The sequence below is a fragment of the Folsomia candida genome, unplaced genomic scaffold, assembly GCF_002217175.1.
Source record: "Folsomia candida strain VU population unplaced genomic scaffold, ASM221717v1 Fcan01_Sc006, whole genome shotgun sequence".
NCBI lineage: Eukaryota > Metazoa > Arthropoda > Collembola > Entomobryomorpha > Isotomidae > Folsomia > Folsomia candida.
In genome coordinates this window covers 10,161,396-10,182,282 of record NW_019091198.1, presented here as the reverse complement: position 1 = coordinate 10,182,282, position 20,887 = coordinate 10,161,396, and the positions used below count along the sequence as shown (strand labels likewise).

General features: G+C 38.2%; 6 protein-coding genes across 6 annotated transcripts; 3 read left to right on the top strand and 3 right to left on the bottom strand.

Moving 5' to 3' along the window:
- Positions 1 to 1,185: 1,185 nt before the first annotated feature.
- Positions 1,186 to 5,092, top strand: LOC110850709. Its single transcript, XM_035852999.1, has 10 exons — positions 1,186 to 1,204; positions 1,614 to 1,669; positions 1,759 to 1,925; positions 2,004 to 2,081; positions 2,164 to 2,424; positions 2,510 to 2,802; positions 2,885 to 3,069; positions 3,145 to 3,258; positions 3,332 to 4,112; positions 4,197 to 5,092. The coding sequence occupies exons 2-9, from the start codon at positions 1,625 to 1,627 to the stop codon at positions 3,458 to 3,460; spliced, it is 1,272 nt and encodes a 423-aa protein (XP_035708892.1). The 5' UTR covers positions 1,186 to 1,204; positions 1,614 to 1,624; the 3' UTR covers positions 3,461 to 4,112; positions 4,197 to 5,092.
- A 167-nt stretch (positions 5,093 to 5,259) lies between these two features.
- On the bottom strand, positions 5,260 to 9,177 carry LOC110850706 (vacuolar protein sorting-associated protein 33A). Its single transcript, XM_022098225.2, has 11 exons — positions 9,039 to 9,177; positions 8,595 to 8,743; positions 8,242 to 8,520; positions 7,884 to 8,162; positions 7,696 to 7,816; positions 7,369 to 7,617; positions 6,258 to 6,437; positions 6,062 to 6,189; positions 5,865 to 5,977; positions 5,544 to 5,791; positions 5,260 to 5,445 (listed from the first exon to the last, which is right to left on the bottom strand). Exons 2-11 carry the CDS (start codon positions 8,721 to 8,723, stop codon positions 5,375 to 5,377), a joined length of 1,797 nt encoding a protein of 598 aa, XP_021953917.1. The 5' UTR covers positions 8,724 to 8,743; positions 9,039 to 9,177; the 3' UTR covers positions 5,260 to 5,374.
- A 51-nt stretch (positions 9,178 to 9,228) lies between these two features.
- Positions 9,229 to 10,748, top strand: LOC110850712 (60S ribosomal protein L6). Its single transcript, XM_022098232.2, has 5 exons — positions 9,229 to 9,359; positions 9,463 to 9,613; positions 9,891 to 10,164; positions 10,252 to 10,481; positions 10,568 to 10,748. The coding sequence occupies exons 2-5, from the start codon at positions 9,470 to 9,472 to the stop codon at positions 10,691 to 10,693; spliced, it is 774 nt and encodes a 257-aa protein (XP_021953924.1). The 5' UTR covers positions 9,229 to 9,359; positions 9,463 to 9,469; the 3' UTR covers positions 10,694 to 10,748.
- Positions 10,749 to 11,115: 367 nt separating this feature from the next.
- On the top strand, positions 11,116 to 13,538 carry LOC110850708 (cell cycle checkpoint control protein RAD9B). The gene is made up of 6 exons (XM_022098227.2): positions 11,116 to 11,294; positions 11,404 to 11,527; positions 11,631 to 11,778; positions 11,859 to 12,241; positions 12,337 to 12,502; positions 12,605 to 13,538. The coding sequence occupies exons 2-6, from the start codon at positions 11,494 to 11,496 to the stop codon at positions 13,188 to 13,190; spliced, it is 1,317 nt and encodes a 438-aa protein (XP_021953919.1). The 5' UTR covers positions 11,116 to 11,294; positions 11,404 to 11,493; the 3' UTR covers positions 13,191 to 13,538.
- A 56-nt stretch (positions 13,539 to 13,594) lies between these two features.
- On the bottom strand, positions 13,595 to 16,594 carry LOC110850710 (serine/threonine-protein phosphatase alpha-2 isoform). Its single transcript, XM_022098230.2, has 7 exons — positions 16,241 to 16,594; positions 16,012 to 16,143; positions 15,705 to 15,935; positions 15,415 to 15,613; positions 15,179 to 15,308; positions 14,943 to 15,086; positions 13,595 to 14,845 (listed from the first exon to the last, which is right to left on the bottom strand). The coding sequence occupies exons 1-7, from the start codon at positions 16,293 to 16,295 to the stop codon at positions 14,747 to 14,749; spliced, it is 990 nt and encodes a 329-aa protein (XP_021953922.1). The 5' UTR covers positions 16,296 to 16,594; the 3' UTR covers positions 13,595 to 14,746.
- A 421-nt stretch (positions 16,595 to 17,015) lies between these two features.
- LOC110850707 lies at positions 17,016 to 20,691 on the bottom strand. Its single transcript, XM_035852998.1, has 6 exons — positions 20,365 to 20,691; positions 20,232 to 20,296; positions 19,043 to 20,114; positions 18,519 to 18,960; positions 18,312 to 18,443; positions 17,016 to 18,217 (listed from the first exon to the last, which is right to left on the bottom strand). Exons 3-6 carry the CDS (start codon positions 20,101 to 20,103, stop codon positions 18,176 to 18,178), a joined length of 1,677 nt encoding a protein of 558 aa, XP_035708891.1. The 5' UTR covers positions 20,104 to 20,114; positions 20,232 to 20,296; positions 20,365 to 20,691; the 3' UTR covers positions 17,016 to 18,175.
- Positions 20,692 to 20,887: the final 196 nt, after the last annotated feature.

The window sequence follows — 20,887 nt, the reverse complement described above, 5'->3', positions numbered from 1 at the left end:
GCTTCCAATTATATTGACCTGAAGTCTGTCTTTTCCGAACATAAAACTTTTTTTGTCAAACATGAGAGCAATATGAAGCTTGGACCAGTACTAGTCTACAGAGTTTAGATTTATTCACTCGAATCCCAATACATAATTCATGTAGCAGGATATACATGAAGTTGCAGCCAGCTCGGTGCATATTTTCTAAAACTACCAACTTGGTAATGCTAACTAGAACTAATTGAGATGACTGCTAGCAATGCTTACAACGTTTAAATATTTACAGTTGTTGACCGGGGGCTTACCTGGCAATCAAACTAAGAGAACTATAAATAAAATTGAAGCAGGCGGAAAAGAAGAAATTCCTAACTTTAAAGTTCTTGAATGAAACTATGAACGGCCGTAATTAAATTTGACGTTATACTAATTGTTAGATATATATAAATAAGGAGTGGATGGCGATAAAAGAAGAACATTCGTTGACTCGTTGAATTCCATTGAGAGAAAGAGGAGTTTTAATAGCTGCTACCAAGATTACCTGGTCACGGGCATACTGAGAATGACAATTATGACAAATGTCATAAATGTCCGTCATATTTGTCATAAATGTCATAATTTTAAAGCTGTGACATTTATGACAAAAAATTGACAAATTGACATATCATGACATTTATGACATGACATGACATTTATTCCGTTGACACTGACAATGTAAAACCCTACTCCTCACATGACCTCTTTATTACTCAAGTAAGTATTAGTAACTTTTGACCTAGACGGTCGGCTACCTAACTTTCCCTTACATACTTTAAAAATTTGGTGGCCATATCTCAAACAGAAATCAAAAAACGTTATCCGTTCTCAATGTTATCGTTCGAGACGGGCTAATCGATCGCGATAAGTGAGCAGCTTGGCACTCATTGCTTGACATTATGCAAACATTATTTATGCAAACGATGTTGCCTTTCACCCCGCTTTTTCATATTGCCGCACACAGCTTCACTCAAGTGCCCACTTGCGGCGTGGTTTGTGAGAGAGCACGCCGAAAGACGGTTGGCCGTTACATTCAAAGGAACACTCTTGCCAAGTCAAGTCCACATCGTTTTTCGCCGCATCTCTTTCGGCTAAGAAAAAGTATTACAAATCTTAGGGAAAGTTGTGAAGGGACGTGCTGCAGTTAAGGTAGGTGCATACTTGTCAATTAACTTGATAAGTACGGGAGGTGAGTATCAAGTATGCAAAATATGAACATTTTCTAGGGACAAAAAGTAGACCTTCGTTTTTCTGGTGGCAATACTCTATAGTCCTTAGTTAGGTTTTGTATGAGGGCTTGCATGAATTGATGGCGGTCATGGGTGTGGTCCATGCCCGTTTTATTAATTAGGTTATTCACTTATTTGTTCTTGCAAAATCTCGCATCTTGATTAGTTAGAAGCTGGAAACGAGAAGGGACTCGACGGTGAGATATATCTGGGCTTATCCTGTGAGTTTATTTATCGTAATATGTATCAGTCAGATCGTCCATCTAGGTATTCGGATTGAAAATATTTTTTAGCGGTGCGTGAGGCCAGTAATTTGTTGGATTGTAATAAATTAACTTGAATTATCCACTGATTTTCTGTTGGTTCTAGACGTTGTAGACATGGAGCTGAACCTTGGAACGGGCTACACGCCTCTATCATCGGAAGTGAGTTTGATACAATTTCATGGTCACATTACGTATACAATTAATATATTAAACTAATGTAATATTTTGTTAATTAATTTTTATTATAGATTTCATCGTTCATTCAACATTTTAAAATCCTTGACTGCAGTTGCTGCAATAAACTGGTGGGATTTCAACACCGAATTACTGGAATGCTCTTTTGTAGTACGGATTGCATCGACTTAACACGCCAAGAGCAAGGACAGCGGGAGACGGTCTTGGCAAAACCACCTGCGTAAGAATCGATAATTTGCTCGTTATTTTCCTGGGTTATTTGCATTAAAGATATTATTACAACTATTTACAACACCAGATATAACGAGGCTCTTCTCGAGGCTGTGGATTTATACAAGGAAGTAAATGACAAATCATTAGACAGCTCAAACTTACGGTAACAAACTTATAGCGTTTAATTTGAACATGATGCAACCAATTTGATCCGCTGTAGTTAATAAACCTGCTCGGAATTCTAGGAATTGTCAGGCGTCCGGCGTTAAGAAGTTGGACGTAGTAAATCATGTCTTTGAGGATATACCCGACAAAGTTGATCCTCTGTTGGAATTGGAAAAGCCTAAGATAACAACAACGGCAGAAGAAACACTCAAGCTTGATGAGCAAAAAAGCGTTGATGTCGTAGATGCTACTGCTGCTCAAAAGCATGATCTCCCAGTAGCTAAAAAATACAACAAAGAAGTAGATGAGAAGCCGTTTGCCGGCTCTACGACAAAAATACGGTAAAAAACTTACTGCGTTTAGTTTGAACATGATGAAACCAATTCGCTCCGCTGTAGTTAATAAACCTTCTGCTCGGAATTATAGGAGTTCTCAGGCGTCTATAGGTGGAGTAACTCAGAATAAGACCCAATCTGAACCGCAATATCAGGCTGAGTCCAGTACTGCTACCGCTGTAGCAGAGGTCAAAAATGCTGCTCAAGAACCTTGGATTAAAAGATTTATGTGGCAGAATTGCAAATTCTCCAAGAATTTGGTCGACGGCGCAATAGTGAAGTCCACTCATATTTGGAACATTAATAAGGTGCAAGTCGCATCCGCCTTAGATGAGGAGGACCTTTTTGGTATTCAGGACAAGGTGAATATCCACTTGCAACAAGGTACATGCATTTTTTGTAAACTATGATACGGGCTGAGTTATTTACCGACTGGTTTACTGTAATCTATCTTAATCCATTGCAGTCAAAAAGTTGACACGCCCACCCATCCTTGACGAGATGGTAATTGGAGAGTATAATGGCGATTACTATAGGGGTCGTGTAACTAAAATTAAAGGAGAAATGTACCGTGTCGATTTTGTGGACTTTGGGGGTGCACGAGAAATGCCATACACCGAATTGTATCCGGTCTCTGAGAACATAATGACGGTAATCACTTCGACTCTTGTTAAAACAGTGGTTCAATATCTCACTATTAATGTGACTTAATTTATTTCATTACAGGACCCAATTTTTAGTGTTAGCATATATCTCTTCACTATCCCAAAACTGGCCAAACAAATCATGCCAGGCCCTGAGTTGGTGGATGCCATGTGTGCGGACATGACCCCATTCATGGTTAGTTATCAGTCTAATTATGAACCTTAATAATTCTCATTCTACTATTTTAGTGATCATACTAATTTTCTAGATTGATCAACTTATACCGAATCGCACCAAATATTACCGGGCAATCCTGTGGTTGGATGGAGGCATTTCTTTGAACGACCTAGTCCGAGAGGTTGTTTCTAAATGCACGCCCGATGTTTTTGCCAAATAATTAATCATAATTAGTACATCCCCTATAAATTAAAATATAAACTACGTTAGCACTACTGCTGCTTACAATTAGTAATTGTTGTATTTAATCATAATGTCTTAGATATATCTTATGTTTTTATTTATTTATGATTTATCGATAAGTTTAATGTTATATTATGCTAAAAACATTCTAGTTCTAGATATTTACTCAATATAATACGTTACTGCTCTTAACAATAAACATGCAACTTTAAAGACTTGCCTTGACTAAGCATAAATTAAGTATTATTTCCTAATCATGAAACATCAACCATATTAATCATAGTTAACCAACAATCTAATTATATGCAAACTTACTTAACACAGAAGATCCCAGAAAGTGAAATGAACATAGAGTTGGTGTTGTTTTGGCAGAGCGTAATGTGTGAGCATATTTGGATTTGAGATTTATGCGGAACGGGAGTAGAAGTTTCTCGTTCAGAACGAACCAACTGCTTCTGCTGGCCTGGTCTGGTCTGAAATTTTGTAAAAATAGAAAATAGAAAGATGGACCCACCATACGTCCGCCCCCATCAAACTCCCCCATTCGTAGTCCCTGCTGCAACTCAGTGTCAATGGATTCCGTTTCCAGGGTCGAAGAGAAAGGCAGATTCCGTGTGTGCATTGGAAGGGTAAATTTTCCAACTATCCATTAATTCAACGACTCTATTATTATTATTATGAGTTGAAATTGAAATGATAATCGACATATTTAGACCTCCACCCAAATTGTACGCATACGATGACGCCATTGATATCGAAGACGGTGCTACTTCATGGAGACCAGATGATTCTCACCCCCCCTTATCCTCAGGAATTAGCACCTTGGAACTTGCGACAACAACGAGTGCTGCTGCCAATACGGTGAATTCCTCAGCTAGTGGGAGTTGCTACAACTTTTCAAATCTACAGCAGGAGGAGGACCAGGAAATGAGTGACATCATGCCTCCAACGACGATAAGTTCATCAGAATTCAACTGTGCAGGTTCTCAATTCACTCATTCTCTTGGGAAAGCACGGCATGAATCGGGTAGCTATGGTGGGAGTGGTTGTGGGGAGCATGACGGGGGTGACGGTGACAATCTTGTTCGCAACGTTCAAGGAAATTCAGATTTAAGCAATTCTCCGAAACTTTATGTACTCGAGGATCTGAGGGGGGTCCTATCAAGGAAGCCAAACACAGACTTCGTCATGGAACGAGTCTTGCGAGAGGAATCGTCCAAGCCCAAACTAGCCATGGTCCTGTGGAAACCACCACCATCTTGTCAGTCCCCAATCGATGACGAGGGAATAACTGAGATCTCTTGCGACAACCTGTTCGCCACATTGGACAAGAAGGTGGAAGAAGACGATGAAGGAGGTGGGGACGAGATGGAGGTCGTTCCTCCATCACAATAAAGAAGTATGAATCTTAAAAGAGAACATTTTACTTATTTGTTATATACAGAAACATAATAATGTCAAATTCACTAGATTTCTCATTTTTTTAAGTACGAATTCGGCAATATTGAGTTTTACAAAAATTTGAGAAATGAAAATCAATCGAGTAACTGTCAAATGTTCAGAAACCTAAGTACATAACAGAAAGGAAAATAAATTAATGTGATTCAGATACCCGACTGCAAAGCAATCATAAAAATAATACATATTTAAATGCTGTATACTATACACTAACAATTTTTGTAATCAAAGAGAATATATATATATATAATATTGTGGATCTGGTCATACAGTGAATTTTTTGCGGAATTTAATAAATCCAGACTTTTTGCATAAGAAAACGTTTCCATAAATATATTTATTTTATTATCATAACGCTGTGAAAAACAAATACCGGGTAAAGCAGCATGATAAAATACGTATAAAATAAATAATAGCCTTAATTTGTTCTTATTTATGGTTCTAATAGAGAATTGAGAAATGAATTTCCATTAATAATTTTTGAAGTCACGACTAGAAATTCACCTGCAAGTTAAAAACATATATGAAGAAACCTCACTGTTAAAAATTGGCAATTTTTAAGATCAAAATTAATTGATGGTTTATAATATATCGTGTCTCACGTTCATCATCTTGTTGAGCAAGGAACCTCAAGGCAGAAATTTCGGCAAAAGTACAACCACCAATGAAAACGACAATGATGAATTTAGGTTGCCGTTTTGCAGATGATAGATTTCCACCGATCGGAGGAATCTCTGACTCCTCATCTATCACGGGTTTTTGCAATAAGGTCTGAATCGAGTCTTTCAGGGTTGCCCAAAGTGGAGGTCGAAGTCTGTGCTGAATTAGGCGAATGCTCAAAGGAGCGTATCTGTATATAATAATTCGTGAAATGTAGTTAACAGAAGTACTAATATACAGATAACTTAGTTTTAATGAATTACATGCTGTGAACATATGTGAAATCGTCCGGTTTTATTTCCGAGACATCATTGCGAAAAAGTTGGAGGGCACGCTTGAGCACAGAATATCTGCTTCCCGTAGCCTGGGCAGAGGACTGTAATTAAAACATTTAGTAATTAGTTTAGTGAAAGTGGTAAGGTGAGTAATTACTAATTGTAGTCATCATACTAATACTCACTTGGCTTCGCAATAGTCCCAATTGATAAAGTTTTTGGATCGTCAAGAAATGTTCGAATCCATAATTTTGAATGAGTAGCCTTTCGTAATGTTGCATGATTTTTACTTTTAACCCTCCACTAGTAATACCTACACATAATAGTAGTAACATTTAAGGTCAGTATTATTATATTATTGTACGAGACTGTTGTACTTACTTTGGATGACAAGAAGACGCAGAACCGTATTCAGTGGAGCTTTCTTCCCACACAGATATTCAATGTGGGTATTCAACTTTTCTGTATCAATTCCACTAAGAAGTTCCTGCTCGCATTCCAAACTGCTTAGAAACTCCTCCGTTTCGGTTTTAGCCTTGATCAGTTCCGCAACGGAAGTGTCTATAGAATAAGATGTAATTCATATTTGCATTTAAATAAATTATAGTTTGAACTAGTGTTTCTCACGGGTCGGGTTCTTGCAAATCCGAAACCCGAACCCGAACCCGGTACCACTGATCCGAAACCCGAGGCCAACCCGAACCCGAAGAACCCGTACCCGTTTGCAGGGACCCGAACCCGAACCCGAACTGGCAGTTCAAATCCGAAACCCGAACCCGAAAACCCGAAAATATTTTTAATTTTAAGGCATGGGCTGAATTTGTACTTAAAAATTATTTAAAAGCTTAAAAATCAACAATATTTATAATATTTCAAAAACTGCCCCAGAATGGCTTTCCGAGACCTTTAGAAATTTGAAAATCAGTCCAAAATTGGATAATTGTTTCCAGTTTGACGTTTCCAATATTATTACTTATATCATTAGGTATGATTCAGGTAATTGCATAGCAAAATTAGGATAAAAATTCGATTTCTTTTATAGTTCGCACCGTAACACTAATTGAATCAGGCTCTTGTAAATCGTTTACCTTTTTGGAAATCATTGAAATTAAACGAATTTAAGACAACTAGAAATTGGAATTACTTACTTCAGTATTGCAACCGCTGAAGAACATGTAGTTCAACAATTTTTCTAATATCTTTTTGTGATATCGATCCAAAAAAGTTTGATTCGGGTTTCGGGTTCTTAATCCGTACCCGAACCCGACCCGAACCCGAAATTTTGACATGACATTTTTCGGACCCGAACCCGAAATTTTGACATGACATTTTTCGGACCCGAACCCGAAATTTTGACATGACATTTTTCGGACCCGAACCCGAAAGTTTCGGGTTCTTAAATTTCGTATCCGAAGCAGAACCCGAACCCGAACCCGAACCCGAAACCCGAAGTAAGGACCCGAACCCGTGAGAAACACTAGTTTGAACTCACGGTCTGATAATGACTGCTTTAATGCGTTCACAGCCGGCAACTGTTGCACCAATCTTTTCATTTCCCCCATGGTCATTTCTCCTCTCTCCTTCTGTCTGAAAATCTCTTGAATCTCTGCAGTTTTAGAACGAAGGACTCCACCAATTGCACTAAAGTTTTTATCTCGAAGCTCAACGTACAAATTTTCTGTCGAGTTGAGAAGCATTGTTTTTGCTTCACCAAACTTTTCCTCGGGAAATTTCACTTGATCTGGAAATTTAAATTATTCATATAATTAATTTTGAGTTCAACATTTGTATAAATTTGGTGTGATGTATAAAATATTACTGTTATTGATTCCATAAAATTCATCTATCAATCCTTCATAAGTTAGCTGGGTGACTACGGGAGAAAGTAAATCTACCTCGCGATCAATTAGGAATAAACAATCAATAGTTGTTCCAGAAACCTTTATGGAAAACAAGATTAATTCTAGATGCTCATATTGATAAATTGATTATAAAAAATGTATGCACCTGAGGTTTAAATGCTCCACTCTCTAACTTAACGGAATGAATAAGTTCATGGACTTGTTTTGCGGCATGACCCAGACCAAAAACTCTTGAAGGTACGCCGTACGTTTTTTGCAGATAAACTATAGCTTTGGCCACATGGTATAATCCTGTAGGATCCACGTCCAATTTGAAATCTTTGAAAGCATATTCTTGTTCCATAGATATCACATCTTTATCCAAAGGAAAGAGGAAAATTGGAAGTTCTTCGACAGACTGCAGACTAGAAATGACTCCTTGATCCTAAAATAATGAATGCACAAACAAGGGAAAGAAATTAATTACCATATACATGATTACATAAAATATTCATCTTTCTCACCTCTAACCATTTAACACATAATGTAGAAGATCTTGGGAGAAAGAACAAGTGAAACCGTTTCCTTCGTCGAGCACTTTCCTCTTTTCGAATCGCACTTTCCACCAACTTCATCAGATGAACTAACGGACGACAAATGAATATGATCGTTTCTGGCATATCTGTACTAGGGATTTGCCCTTGTTCGAGCGACAACATTCTGACGACTCCTTGTTCTTTAAGGTCTGAATGTTTCAATATCAGATTCATTGGGTTGGCCAAAGCCCGGTCCCATACTAAGGCCTGTGATCAATTCAGAAGCAAATATTCCTTATAATATTCATGATTATTTCGTTATCATTAAACAGTAAGCATACCTTATCTCCTTGACATTTTTGTAACAGTGCGACAATATCCTTATGCGCCAGTTTTTGGAGAATTGCGACATCCACGACGGTATTCATAGGTCGAGGCGAAGTCTCCATGCTGGCCCCAAAGGATGACATGTTTACAGATACTTATCAAACTGCAATGAATCAAAAAGTAAGTACACACTTAAATTTCTTTCGCTAATGATACCTCCGCATAATTTAAACTTTAAATGTCTTTAAACACTAAACTAACTACACTAAAACTTTGCATTATCCACCCTCCTTGATTTATTCCCACCTAAATAGTCATCTTAAATGGTGAATGATTAGTTTAATTAAGTGCAAAAAAACTCCCACATTATAAACACAATACATTACACACCACAAAAACATTGCATAAAGTATATCACTACCTATTCCAATACTCCCAAGATGATATTAAATGCTTACCTGTTAGATTTGATAACCCCACAAATTCCAAAATACGAATAATTTTTAATTAATAGCTAAACAATTGGATGACACATGTGAGATTTTGTTGACAGAAGTTGGAGAAGAAAACATCAGCCCGTCTCAAGTCGCCTCTCATTCTCCTTTGAGATTGGGGAGCGGATCGCCCTCTGTGTGCGGACGGTGGAGGCGGGCGGATGGAGAAACCCTCGGCTCAACACTACTCCAACCTGGCCACCACGAGCACGCCGTCACTATTCCTCTTCTCATCAGTCTGCTCAACACCATTCATCCTCTCGAGTGATAAAGGAGCGAGAAAAGGTACGAAAACTGGTCCCCCTTGACCACCCCCACTCCCAAGTCATTGTGTAATTAAGCTGTGTGTGGGAGCAGGTTATACAACTTTTTTTTACATGTTTTTCAGGGTCGAAATGGTTGCGACACGAAAGAACGGAAAGCCCAAGTCGGGTCACAAAAATCCCATCCTTATCCCCGGCATTCATAGGTTCGGTAGGTCTACGATGTACCACAAGAAGGGAATCTGGGCCAAGCGTGCTATCGTCAATCCTAAGAAGGTAAGGGGAATTTGGGGGGTTTTGTTTTATAAGGCATGGAACAGTTTGAATTTTTACCTGTTTATTTTTGAGTGCCGGTGCGAGGTTTATTTTGATAATTGATTAATTTGATGAGGTGGGATTAATATTGTGGAGATGGGAATGGTGGATAAGCAAGCAGTAATTTAGCCGGTGTTGTTACCGGCTAAACTAGTTGATTGATTGACTACTTCCTAGAGTATTATGTATCTTATCACTTATGAAGGAATTACCTACATATTTCACCTTTTCTTGACAGGTTGCGGTAAAGAAGCCAACCATTGTTGAGAAGAAGGTTGGGGGCGAGAAGAATGGAGGAACGAGAAAGGTCAACCTTGTTAAATCCAAGCGTTATTACCCAACGGCTACTGGTTTTAAGCGACAGAAGGTCACCAGAAACAACGTGGTTAGCAAAAAGAAGTTGAGGGGATCTTTGGTTCCTGGAACCATTTGTATTCTCGTTGCTGGTCGTCACGCCGGTCGCAGGGTTGTTCTCTTGAAGCAATTGAAATCCGGACTTCTCTTGGTTACTGGTGAGTTTCAACTATCATTATGTACTGTTAATATTATACGAACGTGGTTGAGTGGATATAAAACAATTTCTTTTACTTACCTATTAGGTCCATTTAAGATCAACAGCGTTCCACTTCGTCGCGTCAATCAGCGATACGTGATCGCAACATCGACAAAGATTGACATTTCCAAGGTGAAGGTACCAGAGAAGTACGACGATACCTACTTCCGTCGTGACAAGAAAGAGACCAAGAAATTGCGCAAGGCCCAACAAGGGGACATCTTCGCTGCGGAAAAGTCTGGATACAGCCTGAAGGAACATAGAAAGACCGATCAGGTACGAATTCATCAAATCTGTTTAAAACTATATATCACTACAAAAAAATAGACCAATAATAATATAATTCACAACTACTTTCCCAGGTGGAGATGGATAAACAGCTCATCGTTGCCCTAAAAGCTAACCCAGAAAAGAAACTGCTGTTCAAATATCTTTCTTCTCCCTTTTACCTTCGTACCGGGCAATTCCCCCATCGAATGAAATTTTGAATGATTTTTTCAATTTGTTAATGAATAAATAACTACTTTGACGTGATGTTATAAACATGCTGTTGCCCAATCAAATTTATTCGCATTATTACATGCTATTGTTTTAGTTTTCCGTCACATTATTTTCTATATATCACCTTTATGCATATGAAGGAATTCTCCAGCCTCGAATTAAAATAGTTCATAAATCTACTTGCTTGGGGAAATTATTAGGTATCCACCTTTCGGATTTTTTATATCCAGACAGTACTTATCAAAATAGTTTAACATGCATATCATGGTTATAGCGATTTTATTTAGTTGCAATTAACAATCAGAGTTAATTAATTATGCTGACATACAACACAGTAATATTTCACGATACACAATCCAATCCATTCGTACGGGCGGTAACTCACTTTGAGAACGAAAGTCGACTGGGAAACGAAAACGAAAAGTCCACAAACTCAACTCACTCACCTGGTTCGACTGTGAGTGAACTCGGTCCGTGTAATTTTTATTTCGTGACTATGAGTTGCTCAAAGTTTAATTATTGTAGGTAGATAAGGTACGAGAAATTAAATAAGTTGGATGAGTGAGGCTCCAGACTAAAAGGTGAAAGGTAAGTGCATAAAACTCATATCTGATAATCTAATCCGTCTAATGTGGTGGTTGATAAGTTGGTTCTACCTTTTCTAAAATTTGGACCTCATTTTATTTGTCCTTTTCAGGTTCTTAACTTTCACATCCTTCAGCCGAGTTTACTCAACAGTTTTTGAAAAGCCATTGTTCGATTGTTGAACTCAAACTAAGCTTGGAAAATGAAGTGTAGAATTGATGGTGTCAATTTGGCATGTGAGTTTTTAAATCATTAATTTAATAACATCAGAATATAGAGTAGAATTAAATGACCAATTATTAATAATTATTTTTTAAATTATGTTTGGTTTTTGATTAGCGTGGAGTCGAATAATAACGGCATTGGCAACGATTGGAGATGAAGAAGTTCATTTTGCTTTCACCGAAAGAACGCTTACACTTACAGTTTTCAACGCTTCGTTATCGGGGGCCGCAACTGCTATTTTTTATAACACGTTCTTCCAAAAGTAAGAAATCGGAATTATTTGGATTTGAGTGAGTTATCTTTAATTGATAATATTTGCTTACTTTTGACTTTCTTATACAGCTTCTGCGTACCTCGAGGATGCAACAAAATTTTTAAGCTTCCAGCGAAATGTATTGTGAAGCCTTTTAGGTCCTTGAAATTCATCAAGAGTTGTTTATTTTGCGACATTGTATTTGAGGATGGTAACGATGTCATTACTATTACGATGGGCTGTAAAACACTTGCAGAAATTAGATACACAATCAAATTGTTGGATAACGAGGATGAGTTGCGTACAGACTATGACCCAGATAAATTAGCAAACTGGATTCGCACCGATCCAAAATTCATGAATACTACTCTTAGCAATTTCTCCCATGGCAAGGGCCTCATTGATCTCACGTTAAAGGCGCTTAGAAACAATATTGTTTTGAAGAATTGTGCTACAGATTTGATGAGGAAGGGTATGTCACAGCGAAATCTCTCACTAATCATTAATTTATGATTAGGAAACTGAAACATGTGGGATAGACTAAACAAATACATGTTTCTATTTCAGAGGGAAAGCTTTACACCGAACTATCCGTCAGCTCACACGCGTTTGACAGAATCTCGATAAATGTGGAGACTGAGGTGACTTTCCAGCTAAAGGATTTCAAGACTTTTATTGCACTCGCTGAGCATATGAAATTGTCAATGGCGATTCATTTTCAGGGTCATCAGGAGTAAGTGTAACTATCGATTGGTTAATAAAAATATTAGTATTAATGTTCTCTAGAAATCACTGCATTCTTACTGATTGATTCAATCCTTATTGGTGTGCTTAGGCCGGTGATCATCAGCGTTAAAAATGAACAACTCGAAGCAACATTATTACTGGCAGCTAAATACATTGAGCCAGCCGATTTAATAGACAATGGTTCATCCGGCTCCACCGGATCGTCCTCAAACGCCATCAGTAACGTCTCATCTGTAGCTCCGCCACCAAACCCTATACATCAAATGAGAATACCTGTAGCTGCCCCCATGGTTAACAACAGGACAGCCCATCCACTACCACATGAACGCATGAGAAATGCAGAACTGCAAAGTGAAGCGGCTGTCGATATTCCAAGTCTTGTCCCAGATTTAGATCATACTCCGAATCTTCCGAATCTATCGGCACCACAACCAGCATTGCCACCACCTGCTAAGGATTCTCGATTGCCTGTTCGTACCAAAAAGAAAAAATTCGTGGAGCAGGATGAAGAAGACATCGAAAATGTCGTTCAGGTGGTAAAGCCTCCATCTCGGAAAAGAATGCGAGATTTGTACGACAAATTGAATAAACCATACGATATATACCACCAGTTTCCGGGCCATGATATCGTTCTAGTACCAGCGAGCAGTGATGAAGACGAAGATGAAACTTAATGAGCAAAACTCATCGACTACTACATTCAGATTATATAGTTCAGTCACAAATCATCATCATTCATCTAAATTAGGTGTTCAATCTAATCATTATTAGTACTTTAAACTCTTGTTCAAAATATATTCAAAATTTGAGATTGTATGTACCTACTATTTGGGTAAAACTACTTTTAAGAATACAACCTACAACATACCTACTGTACCTGTGCTTAATTCATAAAAATATATTTATTTTAAAAAAGTCAGGAATGCGTAATAATTATTTCAAAATTTTAACCCTTGTACTTAATAATAATGTAATGTTTTAATGTAAATAGAATCGAATAAAGCAAGTTAACGACCCACCGATCCAGTGTTTAATTTGTTAGTGTGGGTATTCTTAAAGAAATGAATGAATTTGTATGTGTTGTTTGTGACTGGCATAAGTAATTCAGTTTATTATTATTATTCGATTATTACACTTATTCCACCTAGTTTATTTAAACAATTACCATTTTCGCTGGTAGGAAATTTCTTTGAATCCCTTTGGAAGAAGAAATCAAAGGCAAACAATACATAACGGTATCCGCTAGAACTCGGGAACGCATTCTTGTTTTATTATTAGCACGGAATGTCTGAAAATATCTATGGGTTCATCTCAATTTAAAAACAAGTCGCAATTAATTACTACAAGTTACAACATATATACCTGCTCATAATAAAATGTTGGAAAAGAATTCATTTGGCCCAGTAATACATCTTAAAATGAACAATGAACGAATTTGGTTATACGAGACTTCTGTATAGTAGTATTTAGTACATAGTAATGTGTGTACATATGAAAAGGAAACTTCCTCTGCCCCGTCGTAGATATATATCATGATTACATTTTTGTTCTAATAACAAAGGAAGAGGTACTGCCATCATTTTATAATTAATTATATTTAGTTAAGTCAACTGGGATTTGTAGTGGGAGGAGTAGGATCAAAATTAAAATTAATGCGGCAACATTAATGGTGGGTATTTGGCGGTAGATAAGTAAAGATAGGTGTGGGGTAGATACATTATAATATATTATATGTAATATATAATTAAGTGTAGGCGGTAGTCGAAATTGTTTTTGGTTGTTGAGGAGTCGAGACTCGGTCTATATCAGGTAAGGTGGGATCGACGAGAGGTAATCGTTCGTTGTTGTGTAAAAGCTTTGATGACAATGATGACGACGACCCTCAACTGTAGGTCATATAGACCGACCCCCCGACTCGACTCGACAGAATCATGTTGACAATTTGAACTGAAAAACGAAATTGTCTGTGTGCTAGACCGTCACAAAGGTTGTTGTATCTATGTACATTTTATATACTATGAGTTGTTTGTAGCCTGTAAGATTAGGCTCAGAAATTAACGTAGAGAGGGTATGATTTTCTGTAAATAAATTTACGTATTTCAGTACAAGGGGAAAATTTATGGGTAATTAGAAAAGTTAAGAATGAATGTTGGGATGGAGAAAAAAATTGTTGGAGAATTACATATAAATCAATTTTCTTTTCAAAGAGATTCTAGCCTACCACTATCAATTATTTTTTCTTGTTTTTCGTATTTGCTCCGCGTGGTGGGGTAACAGGCCGACTTGAATTCAAACTTCCGTATGGGAACTTTTTCTTATTATCTGCCGGCTGTGGAATTACATTAAAAAATTGTTGCATTAGAACATCCAGAGATATTTGAGCATCCATGGTGGATAATATCAATGAGTATCATGTATTGCTATACCTTCAAAATTTGAAATGAGCACATAAGAGTCTCATCTACACTCATCATTGCACCGGCATTATCAAATTCGCCACAATAATTTGGTGCTGAGAACAACGTTACAAGTTGACGCTTAGCGAAAAATTCATAACCGTCTTCCACAACCTATAAGATAAGAATTGAGTTATAGAACAAACATCAAATTACTGAATGGCGATTGATGGTAAATGATTATAATTTAATGATAGTGATCATACCTGGTGTGCACGGCAAATCAAGTCAAAATCATGTTTGTGCAGAAACTTTGCAACAACTTCCGCACCAAACGTGAAACTAACACCTCGGTCGTTTTCTCCCCATCCCATGGTATCCTTATCCGGGTCGGACCTATAATACAAATAACAATTAATATAATACAATTGGTTATCTTTTTAATTATTACTCCAGTGTCACTGATGTTATTATGTGGCTAAAAACCTAAATCATATCTTACCAAAGCAAATCGCAAAGCAATCCTTGGTCAGGAACATCCGTGGGCCGCATGATACGGCGAATTTGCTCCATAGATTGTAAATCTGGGCTCAACCCACCGTGACAACAAAAAATCTTTTCATCCACAATCGCAGCGACTGGAAGACAGTTGAAGCAATCTGTGAAAGTCTTCCATAGCTTGATGTTGTAGCGACGTTTGCCTAAAATAACGAATTAAATATAAAAAAAAATATAGCCGGCCGGTAGAAAAAAAAATATTCAATTTTATCATTAAACTCATTTTTCTCTTACACTCATCATAGAATCCATAAATGCGGTTGATGCTAGCGCACTCGTGATTTCCCCGCAACAAGAAAAAATTCTCAGGGTACTTGATCTTATAAGCCAACAGCAGACAAATAGTCTCCAGTGATTGTTTACCACGATCTACGTAGTCGCCCAAGAACAAGTAGTTTGACTCTGGTGGAAACCCCCCATATTCAAACAAGCGTAGTAAGTCATAGTATTGACCATGAATGTCACCTGTAAACATAAACATTACAATAAAACCTCAAATCGTCACTACTAAATAACAAGAATATGAACCCCGACGACTCACCGCAGATTTTCAATGGAGCCTCCAACTCCAGAAGAATGGGTTGCGACAAGAATATTTCACGACACTTCAAACACAGGTTCCGAATCTCAGTCTCGGTTAATTGGACGTTCTTCCCAGGTCGCGATCCCCGCACTGTTGACAAACGAAAAAAAAAACAAGATCGTCAACATAATAATAAACCTCTCCCACCCAAACTTCCACCTTCTTATCCAAGTCCCCACTCCCTTACCTTCAAGCAGCCGGGAGATGATGTTATCAATGTTGAGTTTATCAGCCTCACTCATTGTAAAGGACTTGTAGTGGTTGATAATAGGTAGGTAGTAGAAGTGGTAGGTTGCTAGTAGCAGAGGGAGGAGGCGACGACTCACTCAATCAAACCCACGCCGAGACGGAAACTGGAGGAGGGGAACAACGTGTGACCCTTGACCACGACCTTTTCCCAGCGTAATCTCAGTACTCTTTGGAGGAGGAGGAAGAGGAGGAGGAGATTCCGTGGTCGGTTTAGGAGACGTCCACTACTAGCAGCGAAAAGGTATAGGAGAGAACAAGAGGCTGACTGATGTTGTGGATTATATTCTTCTCTGCTATATGGACTGCTAGGCAAGTAAGTAAAGTAGCGGTGGTGGTGGTGTAATTGTCTGTCGGCTGGGTGGTTGGTTGGTGAAAATGGCTCCTTCTCGGCTTGACTCACTCACTCTCAAAAACAGAGGCCTCCGTCATAAGAAGGAGAAGCGGGTGGCGCTGGGGTCGAGCTGGATGGCAGCGTCATCTAACCCCCACCACCGCACCACCACCCGTCTTTGTTCACCCAGCAACTCGGGTTACTGGGCATTGCTGATTTTATCGTGATGATAAGCTCCCTTGATTACCAATGATTGTTCCAAATTTGATGGAATTTTTTTATACGTTCGTATTGTTTTCACGGGGTTGTGCAACATGACAATGAGACGTCATTTCATTCATGATAAATATACTAGAGGGTATACATTGTATTCATTTTGTATATTTATGTTATCTGAGATTTTATTATAAACCTCTCTCTCTTTGTCTTGATAAATATATAATTATTTTTATTTCTTACATTACATGTATTGTTATAAAATATTGTTATTCCTTAAATAATGTGGTTCTCTGGTTATGTATTTATTTATTCTTAAGACCTAAATATGACGATATATTACTTTTTAATTTACATGTACTTTAGAAATTGGAACGAATGCACGAGCTGGGTTGTTTGCATTTTTATCATTTTATTATTGTGTGTTGGGACTTACAAAAATGTCACTCTGTAGAATGAACATATATAACATACAAAAACTCACATCATTATTATTCACATGTAATGCACCGAAAAAAGAGGAGGATTGACCAAATGTGACCATTAAATCGGCGACTAATACCGTCAGACAGGTAAATAAACATGAGGAAATAGTAAGCAATTCTGAATGTAAAAAAGTAAATGGCTTTACATCCAAATTTTAAAAATAGTTCGTTCTTAATCCTACCCTGGTATTTGGAAGTATGTAAAAGCCCTTACTTTTTTACAGGAAACGCTTTATTAATTCTACTAGGGTTAAATCCTCTATGCAGATGAAATTGGAAATATGATCATTCTTAAACCTAGAAAAGAACATTCAAATTATGATTTTATGTATATATCAGTATGATCAAATTATATGGTCGTATAGATACGTATCGATCCGTGTACCGAATTACCGAGTTTGGTCAAAAATTGTTGTTTCTTTGCATTTGCTCCGGCGTATAGAAGCCTGGCTAGTCTAACAAAAAAAAATCACCAAATATATGGAGAGATATAGATCAGTTTTGGGACATTTTCTACAATTTGAGTCAATTTATGTCCTAACAATTTAGTTATTCGAGTTCATGACTAGCAGAGAAACCTATTCATATGATAATACATAATGGACGTTGAATTGAGGTACTATAATACAATGTATGAAGTCAAAGCTTAAAAACAAACAATTATTTGAAATAAAAATATCAGCAAAATTTAAACACAAAGGAAGGAAACGAAAGGGAAGGAAATGCAAGGGAAAAACAAACTGGTAATTTATGACCGATGCACACGGAGCTCAGATAGGTATGATTAATAGCATATCATCTGCATGGTTCCGGTGACTTAGCGTGTAGCGTGTAGTAAGAGTTACCCTGAACAGGTTTCCGCATGATCATCCCAAGCAGCGACCTAAAAAAAATTAGGAAATTATAGATTATATTAAGAAGTTCGAACAGAAGAGTTTAAATCTGTGATTTTTTACGTAAACAAAAATAAAACTTACTTGACACTCTCTCGAACAATACCATTGGTTCCCGCACCCAGCACATACGAATTGAGCTTTATTAGCGTGACATCCTTGACACAGTGGGACGGCAGCAGCGTCTGATTTCTTCTTTACGGACTCATCACGACTCTATGAGAATAATTCCACATGTTATGATAACAATGACTTTAGAGTTAATTTATTGTACACTTATTAAAGACTCGCCTTGGAGGAAGCCAGCAGATTTGATAGTGACAAATTCTTCTCAGAAGTAGCTGATGACGCGTTATTCGCGACAGGTTTATGGTTATATACAACAGCAGAGTCTTCCAATGCACGATTCATGGAGTTTCCATTATTAGCTGATAGTAATTTAGCCAAGGTTGTCCCAGCAGGTGGTTTACTTCCTGATAGTAATGTGTTAGCAGAGGAAGCAGCCCCTTTAGCCTTAGTACTCGTTTGAACAGACTGCTTAATATTATTGAGAGGGGTGGCGACCATGGACGGGGGACTTGCAGTTATCTCTTTATCTTTTTCATATCGAGTCTTTATTTTTGACAATATATCTGTGAAACTAACGCCTGTACATTGAGTCAGTGAAGGGAGGGTGGAATTGGAGGTGATAGACCTTCGCATAGGCGATTCCTTGTCGTAATCTGTTTTTAACCTGTAATTAATTTAAACAATAAAGTAATATGCCACCACTTTAATTTATTTCAATCCTAAATAATTAAAGTATGGGCACAAACCTATAGTCTGCTATGAGTGCAGTAACATCAACTTTTGGGCCCTGTCGTCCTTCTCCCACAATTTTGGGAGAGGAAGTCACTGATCCTGGCGAGTGTCCCGTAGTTCTGAATTTCACCAAACTTTTAAGAGCGTTACTGGCCAAGAAAGCCCCTTCGGTCGTCGTCTGGGCCTCGTCCAGTCGGGGTTGATCATCTTCAAAGTCTAGTGACCTCTCTTGCTGTTCGGCAGTAAACACTTCTTTAGCCAAGTCATGAACATCTTTTTCTAAAGTACGAATATTATTCCTAACTTCCACCTCCCTCTTATTTCCCACTCTTAAACAACTCTCGGCTACAATTAATTTTTGCCGGAACACCTTTGAACTTGCTGCATTGTTGCTATTACAACTATTACGACGATTCTTGTCCAGCGAGACTCTTTCACATACAGTACCACCACCACTGGTCGAAAGCGAAGAAGTTCCCAACATTTCGTCCAATGCTCGCCTCCTCTTGATTCTCGCAATTTTAATTTCCTTCAACTTTTTTAGCTTTAGGATGGCATCCCACTCTCGTTCCTTAAGTACCATAAGCGTATTGAGTTGTTGTTGGTCTCTCTCTAGAAGACCTAAATAAGAGTCGAGTTGATTCTTGACCGTGGGAGAGGATGTCGACCCGGTGGAAGAATTATCATTGTCCTCGTCACAGTCTACCTCCATCTTTAGAGAGGACAAGTTATTTGCCACCCCCAAGGAAGCCATATTACTCATATCTTCGTCATCTTCCTCTTCATTATTGTCCCCATTCTCATCTAGACCTCCGCCCCCTCGCACATCACATATTTTTAGTCTGTTGCTTGGATCGGCGTCTGGATCCTCCTCCTGATCTTCTTCAGAGTAGCCGGCATTTTCACCACCTTCATCGCCACAATTATATTCCGCATCTTCTTGACCAGCAGCGGCTAAGGTTGGTGGAGGAACGTTCTCATCTCCACCTCCCTCACCTGGATGATGATCGTCTCGACTGTTCTTCTCCATCCCCCCGGAATGTTCTACACGGTCCAAAACTTCAAATTTGGTCATTCAGCGAGAAACTAAGTTATAGATTCAATACATCGTTAAACAAGCAAAATAGTCGCAATAATTGGAAATTACTACTCAATATCCAATAAGATTTAAAAAAACACACAGATAAAGACTTTTCTCCTTACCTGCGTCTTGTCGCAATTTCTTCCCCATTTAGTCTCCTCTTATGTCAAAGGTTTGCCCACCGCAACTGCAGCAAACAAGCAGTCAATCAGAATTCTAGTTGCAATAATAACGCAAGTGGTTTGAAATTCTTACCTCCTTCCCAACCTGTCTAAATAACTACCTCCTACACACTCTTTTTCGCTAAATACTGACAATTTTCGATGTATATACTTTCGATAAACTTTGATTGGAAAGGCCTCCTCAAAGAACTAACTAAACTCTTCAATTATTACAAGTCAATAATGGTTCATTGGTTTGGTTTATGCGAAACAAACCAAGAAGACCAGCAGCACGGCAGGTAAGAAATGTTGAACGAATCTACTTGCAAAATGTGTTCAAAGGCCGTTCACACATTTCGTAGGCACCTTTTCCACATCAATTTTATCTCATTTACCAAACCTCCCTTTACAGGACCCTTACCGCCTCACTTACTACTCACCCATGGGTCCCTTTGGGTGAAAAGGGCCGGGATTTTTAGTTGTTTGCGGTGACCACGCCGTTGCCCGTTGACCCTTCAACTCTGCCCGATGAATAGACGGACTCTCGTGGCGCTAAGAGAAGAGAACGCCGAAAATGCGGTATAATGCAATAAGTCAAAGGAGAGGGTGCACTATAA